The sequence below is a fragment of the Geotrypetes seraphini genome, chromosome 8, assembly GCF_902459505.1.
Source record: "Geotrypetes seraphini chromosome 8, aGeoSer1.1, whole genome shotgun sequence".
Lineage (NCBI taxonomy): Eukaryota > Metazoa > Chordata > Amphibia > Gymnophiona > Dermophiidae > Geotrypetes > Geotrypetes seraphini.
The window spans coordinates 157954618-157972036 of record NC_047091.1 but is presented as its reverse complement, the minus strand read 5'-3'; the positions used below and the strand labels follow the sequence as shown (position 1 = coordinate 157972036).

General features: G+C 41.1%; 1 protein-coding gene across 5 annotated transcripts in view; it reads right to left on the bottom strand.

Moving 5' to 3' along the window:
- IFT81 (intraflagellar transport 81) overlaps nucleotides 1–17419 on the bottom strand; it is a 218056-nt gene that overhangs the window by 125492 nt on the left and 75145 nt on the right. For 4 of the 5 annotated variants that reach the window (XM_033955237.1, XM_033955239.1, XM_033955238.1 and 1 more), the window contains exons 6-8: nucleotides 11653–11718; nucleotides 11231–11341; nucleotides 10338–10422 (exon numbers count right to left, since the gene is read on the bottom strand). In XM_033955237.1, coding sequence (XP_033811128.1) covers nucleotides 10338–10422; nucleotides 11231–11341; nucleotides 11653–11718 — 262 coding nt within the window. Of the gene's footprint in view, nucleotides 1–10337; nucleotides 10423–11230; nucleotides 11342–11652; nucleotides 11719–17419 lie in introns of those variants that run through there. The other variant, XM_033955241.1, reaches the window with a different exon arrangement.

Sequence of the window (17419 nt, the reverse complement as noted above, 5' to 3'; positions counted from 1 at the left end):
GGATAAATTTTATTATTTAATCTGAATCGTAGGAGCCTGATGTGAATACAGCCTCTGCAGGGGAAAGTAGGAAGGGATCAAAAGTGCTTCAGTTCATGAGACTAACCCAGTGCTTTTCTGGGAGACAATGAAAGCTGTTTTTAGAGAAGAAATAATTAGCTACTCTAGCTATGTCAAATAAACGAGACCATGAAATCTTATGGCTAGAGCAACAATTAATTATAAAATGCTAACATTTTGCAGACATGCATATTGAGATTCAAACAGCAACTGCTGAATTACATCAACAAACAGTCAAATCATTTGCTTATTATAAATATCTTTATAAACACGGGAATAAGGATGGTAAACGTATGGCATATTAGTAGTTACTAAAAGGCTGTAATTAAACTCTGGAATTTGTTGTCAGAGAAAGTGTTGAAATCAGTTAGCTTAGTGAGGTTTTAAAATGGCTTGGATAATTTCCTAAAAGAGAAGTCCATAGGCCATTATTGAGATGGTTTGGGGAAATCCACTGCTTATTCTTAGGATAAGCAGCATAAAATCTGTTTTACTATTTGGGATCTAGCTAAGTACTTAAGACCTGGGTTGGCCACTATTGGAAACAGGATATTGGGCTTGATGGACTTTCAGTCTGTCCCAGTAAGGCAATTCTTATGTTTAGAAAATATCAACACTGTTGGATCATTTGGGAATAGATCTTTCATGACTACTACAAAAATTTAAATACACTATCTAAAAGATGAAGGCTTATCCAGTAGCATGAATTTGGAGGGCCTTGATTTGCCCACCTTAACACATGCTAACAGAGACTTATTAAACTCTCCTATAATTAAAGAAATGTGAAATAGAATATGCGAACAGCACTTTTGTGTTATGAGAGGGAGTTATGAGGGATAAGTTGGGGGAATGGACTAAGAGAGCCATATGTCATAAATGGTTTGCTGTTAAGTTCTTTATGGATCAGGTATCTAATTTTGTTGAAATATTAGTTGTACGATGTGGATGAAAATAGATACTTTCAAATAAACCTTCCCTATAATTACAGAAGTAATAGAATGGACAATCATGCAGAGCCCCTTGATGAAAGCACCAGAAACAGACAGCTTTCAAGCTGAGTTTTATAATATTTGGGTTTTCAGGATTTCCCCAGTGAATTTGCATGAGATCTATTTGCCTGCACTGATTCCATTGTATGCATATTGATCTCATGCATATTCATTTGGGAAATCCTGAAAACCTGGCCTGGCGAGGGTCGAAGTTGTGCACCCCTGGTTTAGATTGTAAGCTCTTTTGAGCAGAGACTGTCTTCTTTGTGACTCTGTACTAGAGAATGACATGGGGACGAATATTTCCCCATCCCTGCGGGAACTTATTTTCCCATCCCATCATGGTGAGTTCTTTTCCTGTCCTTGCCCCATTCCTGCAAGCTCAAATCTCATCTGCACAAGCCTCAAACACTTTAAAATCATAAGTGTTCAAGGCTTGTGCAGTTAAGGCAGTGCTTAAAGGAATGGGGCAGGGACAAGGACAGCAACAAACCTCACAGGGACAGGACGGGGAAATTGAGTTTCTGTGGGGACGGGGACAAATTTGTCCCCATGTTATTTTCTACTCTGTACAGCGTTGTGTACTGTTGGTAGCGCTATAGAAATAATAGTAATAGTAGTATTAGGAAACAGCCTTTTGTTTTTCCCATATTTGTCCAATTTTTTTTATGTTTTTAGAACCTTTTTAGCACCAGATTTTGAGCCGCCTATTAAAGTTCTCAGTATTTTGTAGTCTTTCCTCACCTTTTCCATAGGCAGGCATTATTTCAGAAAAAGTCACAATCGGGGGCATGGCTTAGCGCGCACACAAAATGGACGTGTGATCGCGGCGCTCCTCTCAACCTGGCAACGGTCGGTAAAAAAAAGTTTTCCCCTTCAAGCCAATTTTGGCGAAAAACAGCAAAAAGAAGAGCGGGAGCATGGCAAGCACCCGACAAAATAAAAATGAAACTGGTGGGTCGACGAAAAGGCAGAAGCAAGATCAAATTACCCCGAGTAAGGTTCCGCTTCCTGCTGAAGAGTCGGAGGAGCTGAGCAAAGCCGAAGTTATGGAGGAACTGAGGCAAATTAAACAAATGCTTAAAGAAACTGTGAGTAATATGGCTGAAATGAAGGAAGAAATACTAAATATCCACAGACAAATGGAAATAAATAATAAAAGAACAACTGACTTAGAAGCTAAAATGGAGGTTTTAGAATGTGAAGGAAACAGATGTAAAAATGACAGTTTGGAACTGATTCAATTGAAAAATCAGCTTGAAGATTATGAAAACCGAGGAAGAAGAAAGAATATAAAACTTTTTGGAATGCAGGAAAATTTGGAAGGGAAAAATGCCATACAGTTTTTAGAAAATCTAATTCCTAAAATACTGCAATTGGATTTCAAACAGCCTTTGGAAATAGAAAGGGCGCACAGGATCCCATTAAAAAATATGGAAAATCAAGGCAGACCAAGACCATTAATATTTAAGATGTTAAGATACCAGCAAGCAATAGAAATTTTAAATGCTGCCAAGAAAGATAAAAATTTAAATTATAAAGGATCCAAAATATGGTTTTTGCCTGATTTTGCTAAAAACACAGCAAACAAAAGGAAGAAATTCCTTGACTTGAGACCTCAATTAAAGGAAAAAGGATATAAATATGGATTGTATTACCCAGCAAAAATGAGGGTATCTTCTGGGGATAAATCTTTGTATTTTGAAGATCCGGAAAAGCTAAAGACCTTTCTTTCAAAATCAGAACCTATGTCATTTTAGCATAATGGATGTTGAAATGAACAGAAAATATCAAGTCTGGTTTTGATGGATATTGTGCAAATAATTTAATGTAAAACTAAGAGACTTTGGAGTATTGAAGAAAGAAGAATATGAAATAAAGAACAGGAAATAAAAGACAATAAAAAATATAAAGAAGTAAAGGCAAGAAAGATGGACTGGAAACTCATGAGACTAAACTTTAGACGAGTAAAGGATGGATGGCTGGAGTAAAGAGTGAACAGAAAGAAATAAAGAACTTGAATAATTAACAAAAGGAGAAAAGTGAAGAATGGACCAGATAATAATACAAATGGGTAAAAGAAGAAAGCAGAATGGATAAAAAAAAAAAAAAAGGATTTTAAATAAAATGACAAATGACAGTCAAGAGACTAAAGGGAAGATGGATATAGATAAGAAAACAATATGAAAGATCAGTTAATTTAATAAATCAATAAACGAAAAGTAATGAATGAAAGGAAAACAAAAAGAAGAATGTAGAATGGACTAATCATAGACAGAAATGATCTATGACATTTAGTTGCAAGTAAAAGAAAGGAAAATGAAAATGAAAAATATACAAGAAAGATACATAATATGAAATTATTGGTAATTGAAGGAGATGACTAAAACATTAATTGTAAAGTTTGATTTTGTAATATTATAGTTTCAAAAGGATTGGTTTTTAATTGGAAAAGAGGAAAATGTATATAAAAAAAATTAATAATAATTGTAAAATTAAAAATTTCATTTTTCAGTATGAAAAAAAATGTTTATATATAAATAGATGATAAAAATTATAAAATTGTAAACAATTTTTAAAGAAGTATATGAAGATATGGATATTTGTTTTTTGATATTAAAAGGATGATAGGGGTTGCTGGATTAGAGTGTATGAGATATAGGAAAAATAATACTACTTTATTAAATATATGTTTATGATAGATTTCTGTGGTATGAATTAAAATATTGGGGAAATGAATTTAAAGATTGGTGAGATGATAAAGATACATTAATGGAATGTTAGGAATTAAATATGGTTAAAGTTATCAAAGGTTAAATAACAGATAGAGAATATAATTATTTTAAAATGGTAAAAAAAAAAAAAAAAGATTTTATGATTAGAAGAGAGATATACTAAGATACATTGTGGAAGATTAATGGGTTTATCTTAAGAAATGATAAAGGGGATATTAATTAATATTGGTTGCCTGGGGGGGAGGGGGATGTTGGGGTTGCTGTTCCAATGTGTGTCCTTAAGCAGTCATTATATTGGGGGGGAAGGGGGGGAAAAAAGATGGGTTTTAAAGGTATTACTAGAATGATTAAGGAAAAGATCAATAAGGGGTTGGATACTTCAGGGGTAAAAATGTGTGTCACTGAGAGAAATTTTTTAGATCTTAAATATGAAGGAAGGAAGGAAGGAAGAAGATTATGATGAGAAGTTTAAAATATATAATGTCTTTTAAGATATTTTCTATTAATGTCAATGGCCTGAATCATGTAATCAAAAGAAAAAAGGTATTAGCATTTTTAAAAAAAGCAAAATGCGGAAGTTTATTGTTTGCAGGAGACTCATCTGAATATAAAGGAATCACAGAAACTAAAGGGTGGGTGGGTGAAGGAATGTTTTTTTGCTCCAGCAGCAGGTAAAAAAGCAGGAGTAGCAGTTCTTATAAATAAAAAGTGTATGGCCAATTTTAAGGTAGTAAATTCAGATCCACATGGAAGATGGTTACATATTGATATAAGTATGGGAAATATGTATAAGTATGGGAAATAATACCCTGACGTTGTTTAATATATATGCCCCTAATTCGAATCAATCAGAATTTTTTAAAAAGTTGCAGAGTATGTTGTTACCACTGGCTGCTAATTTAGTGGTGGCTGGAGATTTTAATGCTGTAATGGATCCATTATTGGATAAAAAACCAGGTAAAAGCATAAAATCTTTAGGTTTAGATAATTTGGCTCAATCATGTGATTTGAAGGATATATGGCGTATTCTTCATTTTAATGATCAGGAATTTTCATTTTGTTCACAGGTTCATTTTCAAGAATAGATTATATTTTTATTTCATCACATAAGGTGCAACAAGTGATTAAAGCTTCCATAGATCCTATTATTATTTCGGATCATGCGGGAGTATGGATAGAATTACAATTAGATCAATTAGAGAATAGAAGACCTCTTTGGAGATTTGATAATGCATTGCTTGTGGATGACAAATTTTTGGAAAATTTTAACACACAAATTAGTGATTTCTTCCAAATGAATTTAGTGGAGGATACATCTATTGAAAATGTATGGGATGCATTTAAAGCGACTATGAGAGGTAATATTATATCCTATTCAGCTTTTGTTAGGAAACAGATTAAAATACAGTATATAGAGTTAGAAAAAGAAATTAAAATATTAGAAACTAAATTGGTAAGTAAATGGGAACATGAGGTTTTGCAAGCTCTTTTGAAAGCAAAAGGTAAATATAATGAATTAACTTCAAAAATGATAAGAAGAGATTTGTTTTCCAAGCAAACAATGTATTATGGAAATTCTAATAAGACGGGAAGATTATTAGCAAATTATCTTAAAGCAAAAAAAAGAAAAATATTAATGGGATAAAAGATGATAATGGTATAATAACAAATCAAACAGATATAATTTTAAAACAATTTCTAAAATTTTATAAGGACCTGTATTCTTCCGAGCCTTATTTGGAGAGGCAAAAAGATGGTAAAAATTTTTTAGATTTAATTAATGGACCTAAGGTTCCTGATCATATAAAACGGAGTTTAGATGAACCTATATCATTAAAAGAATTAGAAACAGCATTGAGATCTCTTAGAGTTGGATCCGCTCCAGGTGGTGATGGTTATACAGTAGAATTTTATAAAACATTTCAAAATGTCCTTTCCCCATATTTACTAAATTTATATCAAACACAACTTATAAAAGGTGATATTAAAGGTACTATGGCTGAATCAGTAGTAATAGTTTTGCCTAAGCCAAATAAAGATCCTACCTTGGTTTCGAACTACAGGCCTATATCTTTAATAAATGTTGATAATAAACTTTTGGCGAAAATTTTGGCTTTGAGATTAGCCAAAGCTCTCCCACATATTATAGACACGCATCAGACTGGTTTTATTGCTAAAAGGCACTCCTCTAATAACTCTAGATTATTGTTTCATATGTTAAATTTATCAAAAAAAATGGATGAACCGGCTTTTACAGTTTCATTGGATGCAGAAAAAGCGTTTGATAGAGTAGAATGGGATTTTATGTATCAAGCTTTAGAATGGTTTGGTATAGGTTCTGGATTTATACAAATGGTAAAAACATTGTATAGCTTCCCGATTGCAAGATTAAATATTAATAATATGATATCTGAAGGTTTTAAATTGCAAAGGGGAGTTAGACAAGGTTGTCCTTTATCTCCTTTGTTATTTGATGTTGTATTAGAACCCTTATTATTAGCAATACAGCAAGCAGGGGGGATACAGGGTATACCATATTCTGATATGGAATATAAAATTTCGGCATAAGCGGATGATATTTTACTTTATTTGAGAAATCCAGAGTCTACCTTATCATGTCTATTAGAATTAATTGATATGTTTGGTAAATTTTCAGGTTATAAAATTAACTGGAGTAAGTCGGAAATTATACCTTTAAATGTTCATTGTGTAAAAGGATTATTTGACGATTTTCCGTTCAAATGGAAGGAAGAAGGATTTAAATATCTTGGCATTCAAGTTAAAAATGCAATTGAAGATGCCGTAAAAGAGAATGAAAAATTTATATTAAAAAAAGTTACGGAGTTGTGTGAGCAATGGAACCCTTTACATATTTCTTGGTGGGGGAGAGTTCAAACTATTAAAATGATGATGTTGCCTGTAGTTTGTTACCAAATGAGTATGATACCTATTTATTTTCAGGGGTCCTTTTATAAAAAGCTTAATAGCATTTTAATGAAATTTCTTTGGCTTGGTAAAATACCTAGAATAGCTTTAGTAACTGCAAAAATCAATTAAGGAGGGAGGGGTAAATTTTCAAAATTTCTATAGGTACCATCAAGCCTATATTCTACGTCAGGGTATGTATTGGATCCTCCCAGAACTTATAGATAATGCACCAGATTGGTTGTATTTGGAATGGCGCCTTATGTTTCCCCTAAATTTAGTTCATCTTCCAAGTATTAACATGCCTAGAAGATACAGAGAAAATAAAATATTAATGGATACTTGGAAAACGTTGAGCTTTATTAGTAAATTAACACCTATCCCAATAAACAAGTCAACTAATCAGTCTCTATGGATAAACTCCAAGATCAAAATTGGCGGAGCTCAAATCCTTTGGAAGAACTGGATTATTGCAGGCATTCGGTCTCTAAATGATGTTATTTCAGAAGGTAAACTGCTGGAATTTTCACAATTGCAACATAGATTTGGTCTTAGTAAAACACAAAGTTTTAAATGGTTGCAATTGAAGCAGGCCATTCAGGTTGGGTTCCCTGAATGGAAAACATTGAATAATCAATATAGTTTAGAGTTCTTATGTTTTCAAGCAGACTTCCTAGGGCATCAAGCCGCATTGTGGTATAAATTAATATCTGGATATTTGAATAAAAAACCAAAAAATGGTCTAAGAGACATTTGGAGCATTGAGATTAAGCATCAAATTACTGCATCTCAATGACCACTAATTTGGTCTTGGAGAATGAGATGTACAGTGTCAGCATCTATGAGACAAACTTGGTTCTTTTTATTACATAGAGCTTTTTGGACCCCTACACGTTTGCAAAAATTAGATAGTTCTAAGTCCAATAAATGCTGGCACTGTAATCTGGAACCTGGGACGTTGGATCATTTACTGTATCATTGTCCCTACATTAAAAGTTTTTGGAATGCAATTTGGCCACAAATTAATAAATTGATGGAAAATCATGTAGCAATCATATGATACAGTGTTATTTGGAACGATGATGAGAAAAAAAAGTCAAATTTCACCAGAAAATAACAAGCTTTTACTAGTCATGACAGGGGTTGCCATTCAGCATATAACTAATAACTGGAAGAATCATAGTAACCTGAATTATACATTTTGGTGGAATACAATTTGTCATATATTCAAAATGGAAAGAGCAATAGCAATACAAAGAGGGATATATCCTGAATTTATAAAAATATGGGGGCCATTGACAAAATATTGTAGTGAATGAGTAGTAGGATTTCTCTTCTTCTTTTCAATGTCTTCTTTGTGGCACACATGGAGGGGGGTAGTAAAAATAATTTTTACATAACATGTTATAATATGGTATACAATATGTATGGGGTGATTGGAAAGTACTTGAAGGGTGGGGGGAGGGAGAGGGGATAAAAATGTGTTTAGAATATTATGTATTAGATATAAAAGTGATATTGTGTATTCATTAGTTGTATTTCAATATTTTGTACACTTCATGTAAAATTTGAAAATGAATAAAGAATTATAAAAAAAAAAAAAAAAGAAAGAAAAAGTCACAATCCTTACCAAGGACCCCAACCCTCTCCCAACTGCTAGAAAGCCTTCTGTACTACAAATATGCAATCCCTGGTCAGGTTATTTGTTCCAAAGACAAACACCAAATAGTGGAGTGGGCATACAAATTTACAAAATATAAAAAAAATAAATAAATGGTTCTTCAAACCTTTCCAAATAATCTCAAAAACATCAAAAATGTTTGTATAGACATCTAATATGCCGATTAAAAAATAACATAACAGCTTTATAATAACATTGTAAAGTGGAAAGACCTCAGACTCCCCTTCCGAGCTCATAATAGAACAGCGTTTGCTGGTCCATTCAATGGGATGTTTTGTCAATCACCACCTCTCTCAAACATAAATTCAAGCTCTATCAAAAACAATTCATAAAAAATCAAAACAGGAACTTAGCGCTCAGTAATCAATTTCTGATTATTAATCTCTTCTGGTCACTTATCTCAACGGACCCCGTTTCGCCCTAAAGCTTCATCAGGAGATCTGAAAACACGTTGTCTCCATACAGCCTTCTTCCAGATAACAGAACTGTAATATCTGCAGTAATCACTTGGCAGCGCTAAATAAAGCGTTTTTCATGCCACTGCTGTCAGGGCTTCTATCTTGAGGCGCTTTTTTTTCTTTCATTTTTTTTAATGGCACAGATATTTTGCGTGTATTATACATGCAAAATATCTGCCCAATAAAAAAAATTTTTAAAAAGCCTCTGAACAGCGCCCCCTCCCAAAAAATGGAGGGAGGGATGCTCCACCCAACGATGCCCACTCCCGCCAGCCACCAGATGATCCCACCTCCCACACGCAAATATGGCAGGAGGGATGCCCACTCCCTCCTACTGTCGAGACCCTCCCACCACCATCAGCCCAGCCCACCACCCCTGGTATCTTTACGTCGGGAGGAGGGGTGCCCCTCCTGCTCCCGATGTAAAGGTACCAGGAAGGGGTGGGCCAGGCTGATGGTGGTGGGGGGGTCCCAGACAGCAGGAGGAAGTTGGCATCCCTCCTGCCATATCTAAGTTCGGGGGGGTTGGCAGGGGGGGCGCGATGGCAGGAGGGAGTGGGCAACCCTCCTGCCATATTTGCGCAGGGGGCATCGTCGGGTGGAGCGTCTGGTGGCAGGAAGGAGTGGGCATCCCTCCTGCCATTTTGGGGGGAGGTGGGCGCTGTCTAGAGGCTTTTTTTTAATTATTATTGGGCAGATATTTTGCGTGTGTAATACACTCAAAATATTTGTGCCATTAAAAAAAAAAAAAAAAAAAGCGCCTCTCAACAGAAGCCCCTGACACCAGTGACAGGAGGCTGCTTCTCCTGTCACTACTGTCAGGGTTCTGAACCGACTCAATCACTCACTGAGCAACTGAGTCGAGGAGTTTGCATGCAAATCATTTGCATGTAAACTAGATAGTGAATCAATCGCTGTTTAAAGATCAGCCAGAAAATTGGCCAACAATGATCCCTATCTTTAGTGAATCCGGGCCTTAGTACTTTGTTGGGGCCCATGGAGTCCACTAGCATCAAGACCTTTCAATTTACCTTAGATTGAAGGTATTTGCACCAAATGAAATTCATGTTGCCTAGATGGAATGTCAGAATCTCCACCCACTGGTCAATGGGTATACAACCTACAAGTTCCTGGATGGTCTGGCGCTGACATCAAGGAAAACTTTTTGTTGGGGGAAAAAAAACCAACCAACCTGAACCTACTTTACCAAGAGTCTATAAAACCAAAGAAATGAACACCCTCACATTATATCTGCACATGTTCAACTTTTCAACTTATCAGTATTTATAATCTTGCTTTTAAGATACCTGATTTGTTAAAGGTTTATGTAAAAATATAAAAAACAAGAAAGAATTTAGCTAACCAAAACCAACTTTACAGTAAATCAACTGATGTTTTTTCAAATGGATCATAAAACTGGCATGTTTCACTTTCCTGTGTTAGATGGCAAAGGGATTGAGATCCCTCATTACCATTGATTTGAACTCACTTTCAGGCTTTGCATCTGCTGCTGCATGACGAATATCCTTCAGTTGCTGCTGCGCTCTCTGCAACCTCTGCTCTGCATGAAACAGCTGTAAAACAGTATTAACAACTCCATTTTTACCAGGACAGGTTAGGAACTATCGTGGCCTAGGATTAACCTTGTATACACTGGAGGTGCAGGGGGAGTGGGAAGAGAATGAATGGAAAAGGAGATTCATACCTTTTCTGCATTAAGATGTACCCACAAGGTGCCCATAGAAAGAACAGATTTAAAACATCAATGCTGGGTGAAAATAAGTTACATTTTTGCAAGATATATAAGGGATAGATATTCTAACTGATTTCAGCAGCCAGAAGTTCCTACCCAGTTAAACTGTATTATCCTATTCTCCTGCTAATATTTAGTGATACCTGAATGGTGACATCGAGTATCAGCTGCGACTGCCACAACACTATTCAGTTCATGCCAGGGAGATTCTAATAGCTATCTGAGCAAGTAGAACTGTATACATTATCAGTGCTGAGATGTTCAGTAACAGTATCTAGATAAGGGCCGGTACTGAGTACCAAAATACAAAACTACCCATGGCAGTCACCAATGGCAGTCACCATTTATTGAAATTCTGCCTGCCATGGATTGAATATTACTCAAGAAAGGTTTTTATAGAAATCAAAATGGACCACTGAGCCCATTCTCCTCATGCCAATCTTACAATCCATGAACAAAATATCCAAAGTCTAAAAAATGTGAATTTTTACTTCAGTCTCCCCATATTTTCTAATCATATAGTCTACACATCTTCACATTCCCAAATCTCTTCTTTTGCTATCAATATCACTTTTTCAGGCTTCCCTCATCACAGAACTATTAAGAATGAAAGAATATGCTTTCAATACCTGATTTTTTTGCTCTTGTTTCTGCTGTGCTACATATTCCTCTCGCTCTTTTTCTACCCGGAGCTGTCTTGCCATTTCCAGCATTCGTTGATAGTTCTGCACTGTCTCCACCTACAGCACATAAGTAAGAAGTGCATGCGTGTGTGCTTCAGGTTTTGAGGAAATAAATTGGCAGGAGCATGTGTCATGGAAACCCACTTAACATTTCCTACAACTACTAGATGATGACAGCAATACATCAGACTCAAGGCCCTTAAAAGTTTGGGCTTCTTGCCCAGGGAGAATCCCTTCTCATCATTTAGCTATTGGATTTCTTTCTTGAACATGCAACATGGTCATCTTAATACTTGTTTGCATTCCTAGCCTCAGCTGCAGCCAGGGATTATGACATCGACATTTCACAGTGTTACTTTTCTCATTACCCTTTTCCTAAGGCGCTCTACTCTCTTTAAGAGTTGATCCTTCTCTTCTTCCATTGCACTGATATCCTAAAAAGCACAAAAACACAAGGGCAACTTGATGAGTTTTGGGTTCATCAACCTTTAGGAGATGTTCACAAGTTCCATTGGATTGGATTGGATGCAAGCGTGTGTATCAAATTTTAAATAAAACCTTGGAGATATGACACTATTAAGCCAACTTTAACTCGGTAGTAATAAAACTGTTTAAGTTTGATTCTCTAATTTTGACTTTAGTATTGTTGCATGAATACAAGCTCTAAGCAAAATTATTTGCTTTATGCAAAAGCAGCAGTTTGTTAAACTACATCACCTCAATTTTCACAATGATACAAGAAAAAGCAATGTTACTTACCGTAACAGTTGTTATCCAGGGACAGCAGGCATCTATTCTCACTAGTGGGTGATGTCATCCGACAGAACCTCGATACGGACATCTTGCAAGCATGTCTTGCTTGAAGAAACTCAGAAGTTTCGAGATGCCTGCACCACGCATGCGCCAGTGCCTTCCCGCCCGATGCTCCGGGCGTGTCTCCTCAGTTCAGGTAGCTAGCAGAGAAGCCAACCCAGGGGAGGTGGGTGGGACGTGAGAATAGCTGCCTGCTGTCCCTGGATAACAACTGTTACGGTAAGTAACATTGCTTTATCCCAGGACAAGCAGGCAGGTATTCTCACTAGTGGGTGACCTCCAAGCTAACCTCAATGGGATGGAGGGAGTTGGCAACTTAGGAGAACAAATTTTGTAACACAGTTTGGCCAAACTGTCCATCCCATCTGGAGAAAGTATCCAGACAATAATGAGAGGTGAAGGTATGAACCGAGGACCAAGTGGCAGCCTTACAAATCTCCTCAATCAGTGTCGATCTGAGGAAGGCTACAGAGGCTGCCATTGCTCTGACCCTATGAGCCGTGACCTTACGGGGAAGAGGTAATCCAGCCTGGGCATAGCAGAAAGAGATACAAGCCGCCATCCAGTTAGAGATGGTGCGCTTCGATACAGGTCGTCCCAACTTGTTTGGATCAAAGGAGACGAAAAGTTGGGGAGCAGTTCTGTGTGATTTGGTGCGATCCAAGTAGAAAGCCAAAGCACGTTTACAGTCCAGAGTGTGTAGAGCAGATTCTCCAGGATGAGAATGAGGCTTTGGAAAAAACACTGGAAGCACGATGGATTGGTTGAGATGAAATTCAGAGACCACCTTAGGTAGGAATTTCGAGTGAGTGCGGAGGACCACCTTGTCATGATGGAAAACTGTGAAAGGAGGGTCCGCCACCAAGGCCTGAAGCTCACTGACCCTGCGAGCAGATGTGAGGGCCACCAGAAAAACTACTTTCCAAGTGAGAAACTTTCGGGGAGCCTTGCTTAGAGGCTCAAAAGGAGGTTTCATAAGCTGAGAAAGGACAACATTTAGATCCCAAACCACTGGAGGCGGTTTGAGAGGAGGATTAACATGAAAAAGTCCTTTCATAAATCTGGAAACCACAGGATGAGAAGAGAGAGGTTTCCCTTGCAGAGGCTGATGGAAAGCCGCAATAGCACTCAGGTGGACTCGTATAGATGTCGACTTGAGACCGGACTGAGACAGGTGTAGAAGATAATCCAACACAGAGGATAGGGAGGCTCGCTGAGGCTCTTTAGAATTGGAAATACACCATGAAGAAAATCTAGTCCATTTCTGGGAGTAGCATTGACGAGTAGCAGGCTTCCTGGAAGCCTCCAAGACATCCCTCACCGCCTGGGAAAACTGATGGGGAGTTATGTTGAGAGGAACCAAGCTGTCAGGTGGAGAGACTGCAGGTTGGGATGAAGTAGAGATCCCTGATGCTGAGTAAGCAGTGAAGGAAACACTGGAAGAAGGACCGGCTCCCTGCTGCTGAGTTGAAGTAGAAGGGAGAACCAAGGTTGTCTGGGCCACCGAGGAGCTATTAGAATCATGGTGGCTTGGTCTGATTTCAACTTGACCAGAGTCTTCTGAATGAGAGGAAATGGAGGAAACGCATACAGAAATCGATTCCCCCAATCCAGCAGAAAGGCATCGGCCTCGAGTCGATGAGGAGTGTAGATCCTGGAGCAAAACTGAGGCAGCTTGAAGTTGTGGGGAGCCGCAAAGAGGTCTATTTGAGGCGTTCCCCAATGAGCAAAGATCTGATGAAGGGGGTTGGAATGGAGAGTCCATTCGTGAGGCTGCAGGAGACGACTCAAGTTGTCTGCCAAGACATTGTCCTTCCCCTGAATGTAGACAGCCTTGAGGAAGGCATTGTGGTGAACCGCCCAATCCCAGACTCTGAGAGCTTCCTGACAGAGGAAGGCCGATCCCGTGCCCCCCTGCTTGTTCACATAATACATGGCGACTTGGTTGTCTGTACGGATGAGGACCACCATGTCGTGAAGCAGATGTTGAAAAGCTTGAAGAGCATAGAAGATGGCTCTGAGCTCCAGAAGATTGATCTGATGGAGGCGGTCCGCACTGGTTCAGAATCCCTGAGTGCGAAGCCCATCCAGATGAGCCCCCCAGGCATAGGTCGAGGAATCGGTTGTGAGAACCTTCTGATGAGGAGGAGTGTGAAACAGCAAACCTCTGGATAGATTCGAAGAGGTCATCCACCAAAGTAGAGACTGCCGAAGAGCAGGAGTGACTACGATGTGTCGAGTCAACAGGTCTGACACTTGAGTCCATTGAGAAGCTAGGGTCCACTGAGGAGTTCTGAGATGGAGCCTGGCAAAGGGTGTCACATGAACTGTAGAGGCCATATGGCCCAGGAGGACCATCATGTGTCTCGCTGAGATGGACTGGCGAGAAGACACAGACTGGCAGAGACGAAGAAGAGCATCCATGCGCTGAGGAGGAAGGAATGCTCGAAGCTGAATGGTGTCCAGTACCGCCCCGATGAAGGGAAGGGACTGGGTAGGCTGCAGATGAGATTTGGGAAATTGATCTTGAAGCCTAGGCTTTGTAGGAAGCAGATCGTGGTCAAGGTCGCCGAAATGACCTTTGGAGCTGACGGGGCCTTGATGAGCCAGTCGTCGAGGTACGGAAATACCTGAAGACCCCTGTTCCGGAGTGCAGCGGCCACCACCACCAGACACTTCGTGAAGACTCTGGGAGACGAGGACAGGCCGAAGGGAAGCACTCGATACTGCAGATGTAGATGTCCCACCCGAAATCTGAGGAACTTGCGGGAGGCCGGATGAATAGAAATGTGAGTGTAGGCCTCCTTGAGATCCAGAGAGCATAACCAGTCGTTCTGCTCGAGGAGGGGGTAGAGAGAAGCAAGCGTCAGCATGCGAAACCTCTCTCTGACTAGGAATTTGTTGAGGGCCCTGAGGTCCAAAATGGGTCGCAGGTCGCCCGTCTTCTTCGGAACCAGGAAGTACCTGGAGTAAAACCCCTGGTTCAGTTGGTCCGACGGGACCGGCTCCATGGCACGAAGCCGGAGCAAAGCCTGAGCTTCCTGGAGAAGAAGGGCGGTCTGAGTCAAGTTGGAAGGATACTCTCTTGGAGGGTGGTCCGGAGGGACCCGATGGAAATGAAGAGAGTACCCCTCCTTGATGATAGTAAGGACCCAGAGGTCGGTTGTTATGGCCTCCCAGCGATGATAAAAATGATGGAGGCGCCCTCCGATGGGAAAAACAGGGGAAGGCAGAACGAGGTTGGTTATGCCCTCGACGAGACAGTCAAAAAGGCTGTGTGGTCTTAGGGACAGCCGGCGACTGAGACTTAGGCTGACCCTTCTGGGGAGGCTGACGCTTCGCCGGTTGTCTCGCAGGAGGAGTTTGCCTCGGCTGATATCGCCTCTGATAAATCAACGGTGGACGAGAAGGTCGAGACTGCTGAGGCTTGGGCTTCGGCCGAAGGATAGATTGGAAGGACTTTTCGTGGTCAGACAACTTCTTCGTGGCAGTCTCGATGGATTCGTCAAAAAGATCCGCCCCAGCACACGGGACATTCTCCAGGCGGTCCTGAAGATTCGGGTCCATATCAATGGTCCTCAACCAGGCCAACCGGCGCATCGCCACCGAGCAAGCCGCCGCTCGGGCAGAGAGCTCGAACGCATCATAGGCAGATTGCATCAACTGAAGTCGGAGTTGGGACAACGAAGCAACCACTTCCTCAAACTCAAACCTAGTCTGGGACTCGATGTAGGGAGTGAACTTTCGAAGCACAGGTAGAAAAAATTCCAAGTAGGTTGCAAAGTGGAAGTTGTAATTCAGGACTCTAGACGCCATCATCGAATTCTGATAGATGCGGCGCCCAAACTTGTCCATGGTTCTGCCCTCGCGGCCCGGAGGTACGGAAGCGTAGACCTGACCAGGATGAGACCGCTTGAGCGAGGATTTGACCAGGAGGGACTGGTGCGAAAGCTGGGGACCCTCGAAGCCTTTATGATGTACCGTGCGGTACCGTGAATCCAACTTGCCAGGGACCGCAGAGATAGAGTAAGGAGACTCGAAGCAGCGCATGAAGGTCTGGTCGAGGAGCTTGTGCAAGGGAAGCCGCAAGGACTCCGCCGGAGGCAGAGGCAAGTGCATGGTATCGAGATACTCTTTGGAATATTGAGACCCCGCATCTAGAGTAATGTCCAAGTCATCTGCCATCTGTCTGAGGACCGATGAAAAGGACAATTGGTCCGCCGTCGCCGGTCTGCGAGACGGACTAGAAGAAGACGAAGCCTCAGGCTCCAAAGAGGCCTGTGAGCAACAGGACGAGTAGAAAACATCGGGGTCCTCGAACTCCGGGCCCGGAGGCGGAGACCCAGGCGAAGCAGCATACCCCAACCGAGGCAATTTCTTCTGAGGCGAGACGGTCGAGTGTCGAGAGGAATGCTTCGAAGAATGCCTGGACCGATGCCCCTCCCGATGCCTGGAAGGAGATCGAAACCTCCTGTGCGAGACTGGGTCAGACGCTTCCAAGGAGCAGATCGGACTCGATGCCGTCGATCGCAAAGGCGGAAGAGTCGGTGCTTCTCTGGACGTCGGCCAGGCTTGATAGGGGGTTCGGAAGAACTCGTCCTGCTTCCTGCTATGCCCCAGACTGGATGGTCCCGAAGGTGGACGCCACACTGAGTCATGGGGCGGAGTAATCGGTTCCAAAGGAGGCAGGTCACTAAACGAAGGTTTCCTCGAGGGAATGGGCTCCAAAGGAGGCATATCACTAAATGAAGCCCTCCTCGAGGGAATCGTTTCCAAAGGAGGCATAGCACTCTCGGAGGGCCTCCTCGAGGACCCGGACACCACTCGCCACTCCTCCTCGCCGAGCAACGAGGTCGTGCGGCGAGGAGGAGGAGGAGGGGGTGGTCCGTCCCTCAAAGCCGAAGCTGGGAGGTCACCCTGGATGGTGGCAATCAGACGAGGCCCCATGGTTTGCATGAGCTCAACGAACTGAGCCTCCAGAATGGACCGCAGCGAAGCCAATATGGAGGGATCCGCACCAAAAGGGGGCCCTTCCGCACGGTCTCCGCGCTCCTTAGGGGTAGTGTGCTTCTGCTTGCCAGCCTTCGGCACCTTGAGCACCACTGGTGGAACTGTAGGGGTCGATACCTGCTCCGAGGAAACGGAGGAAGGCACCGGCGCCGAAGCCTGGGCCGAAACCGGGGTGAATGACGCCGGTTTCAGGAGGCCCGAAGCAGCTGGGGAGGCAGCGGGCTTCGCTGAAGGAGTCAAAGCCCCCGTCGATGTCGATGTTGAAGCTGCAGGATCTGACGAAGCTTCCATCTTGAACATGGACTCCCAGAG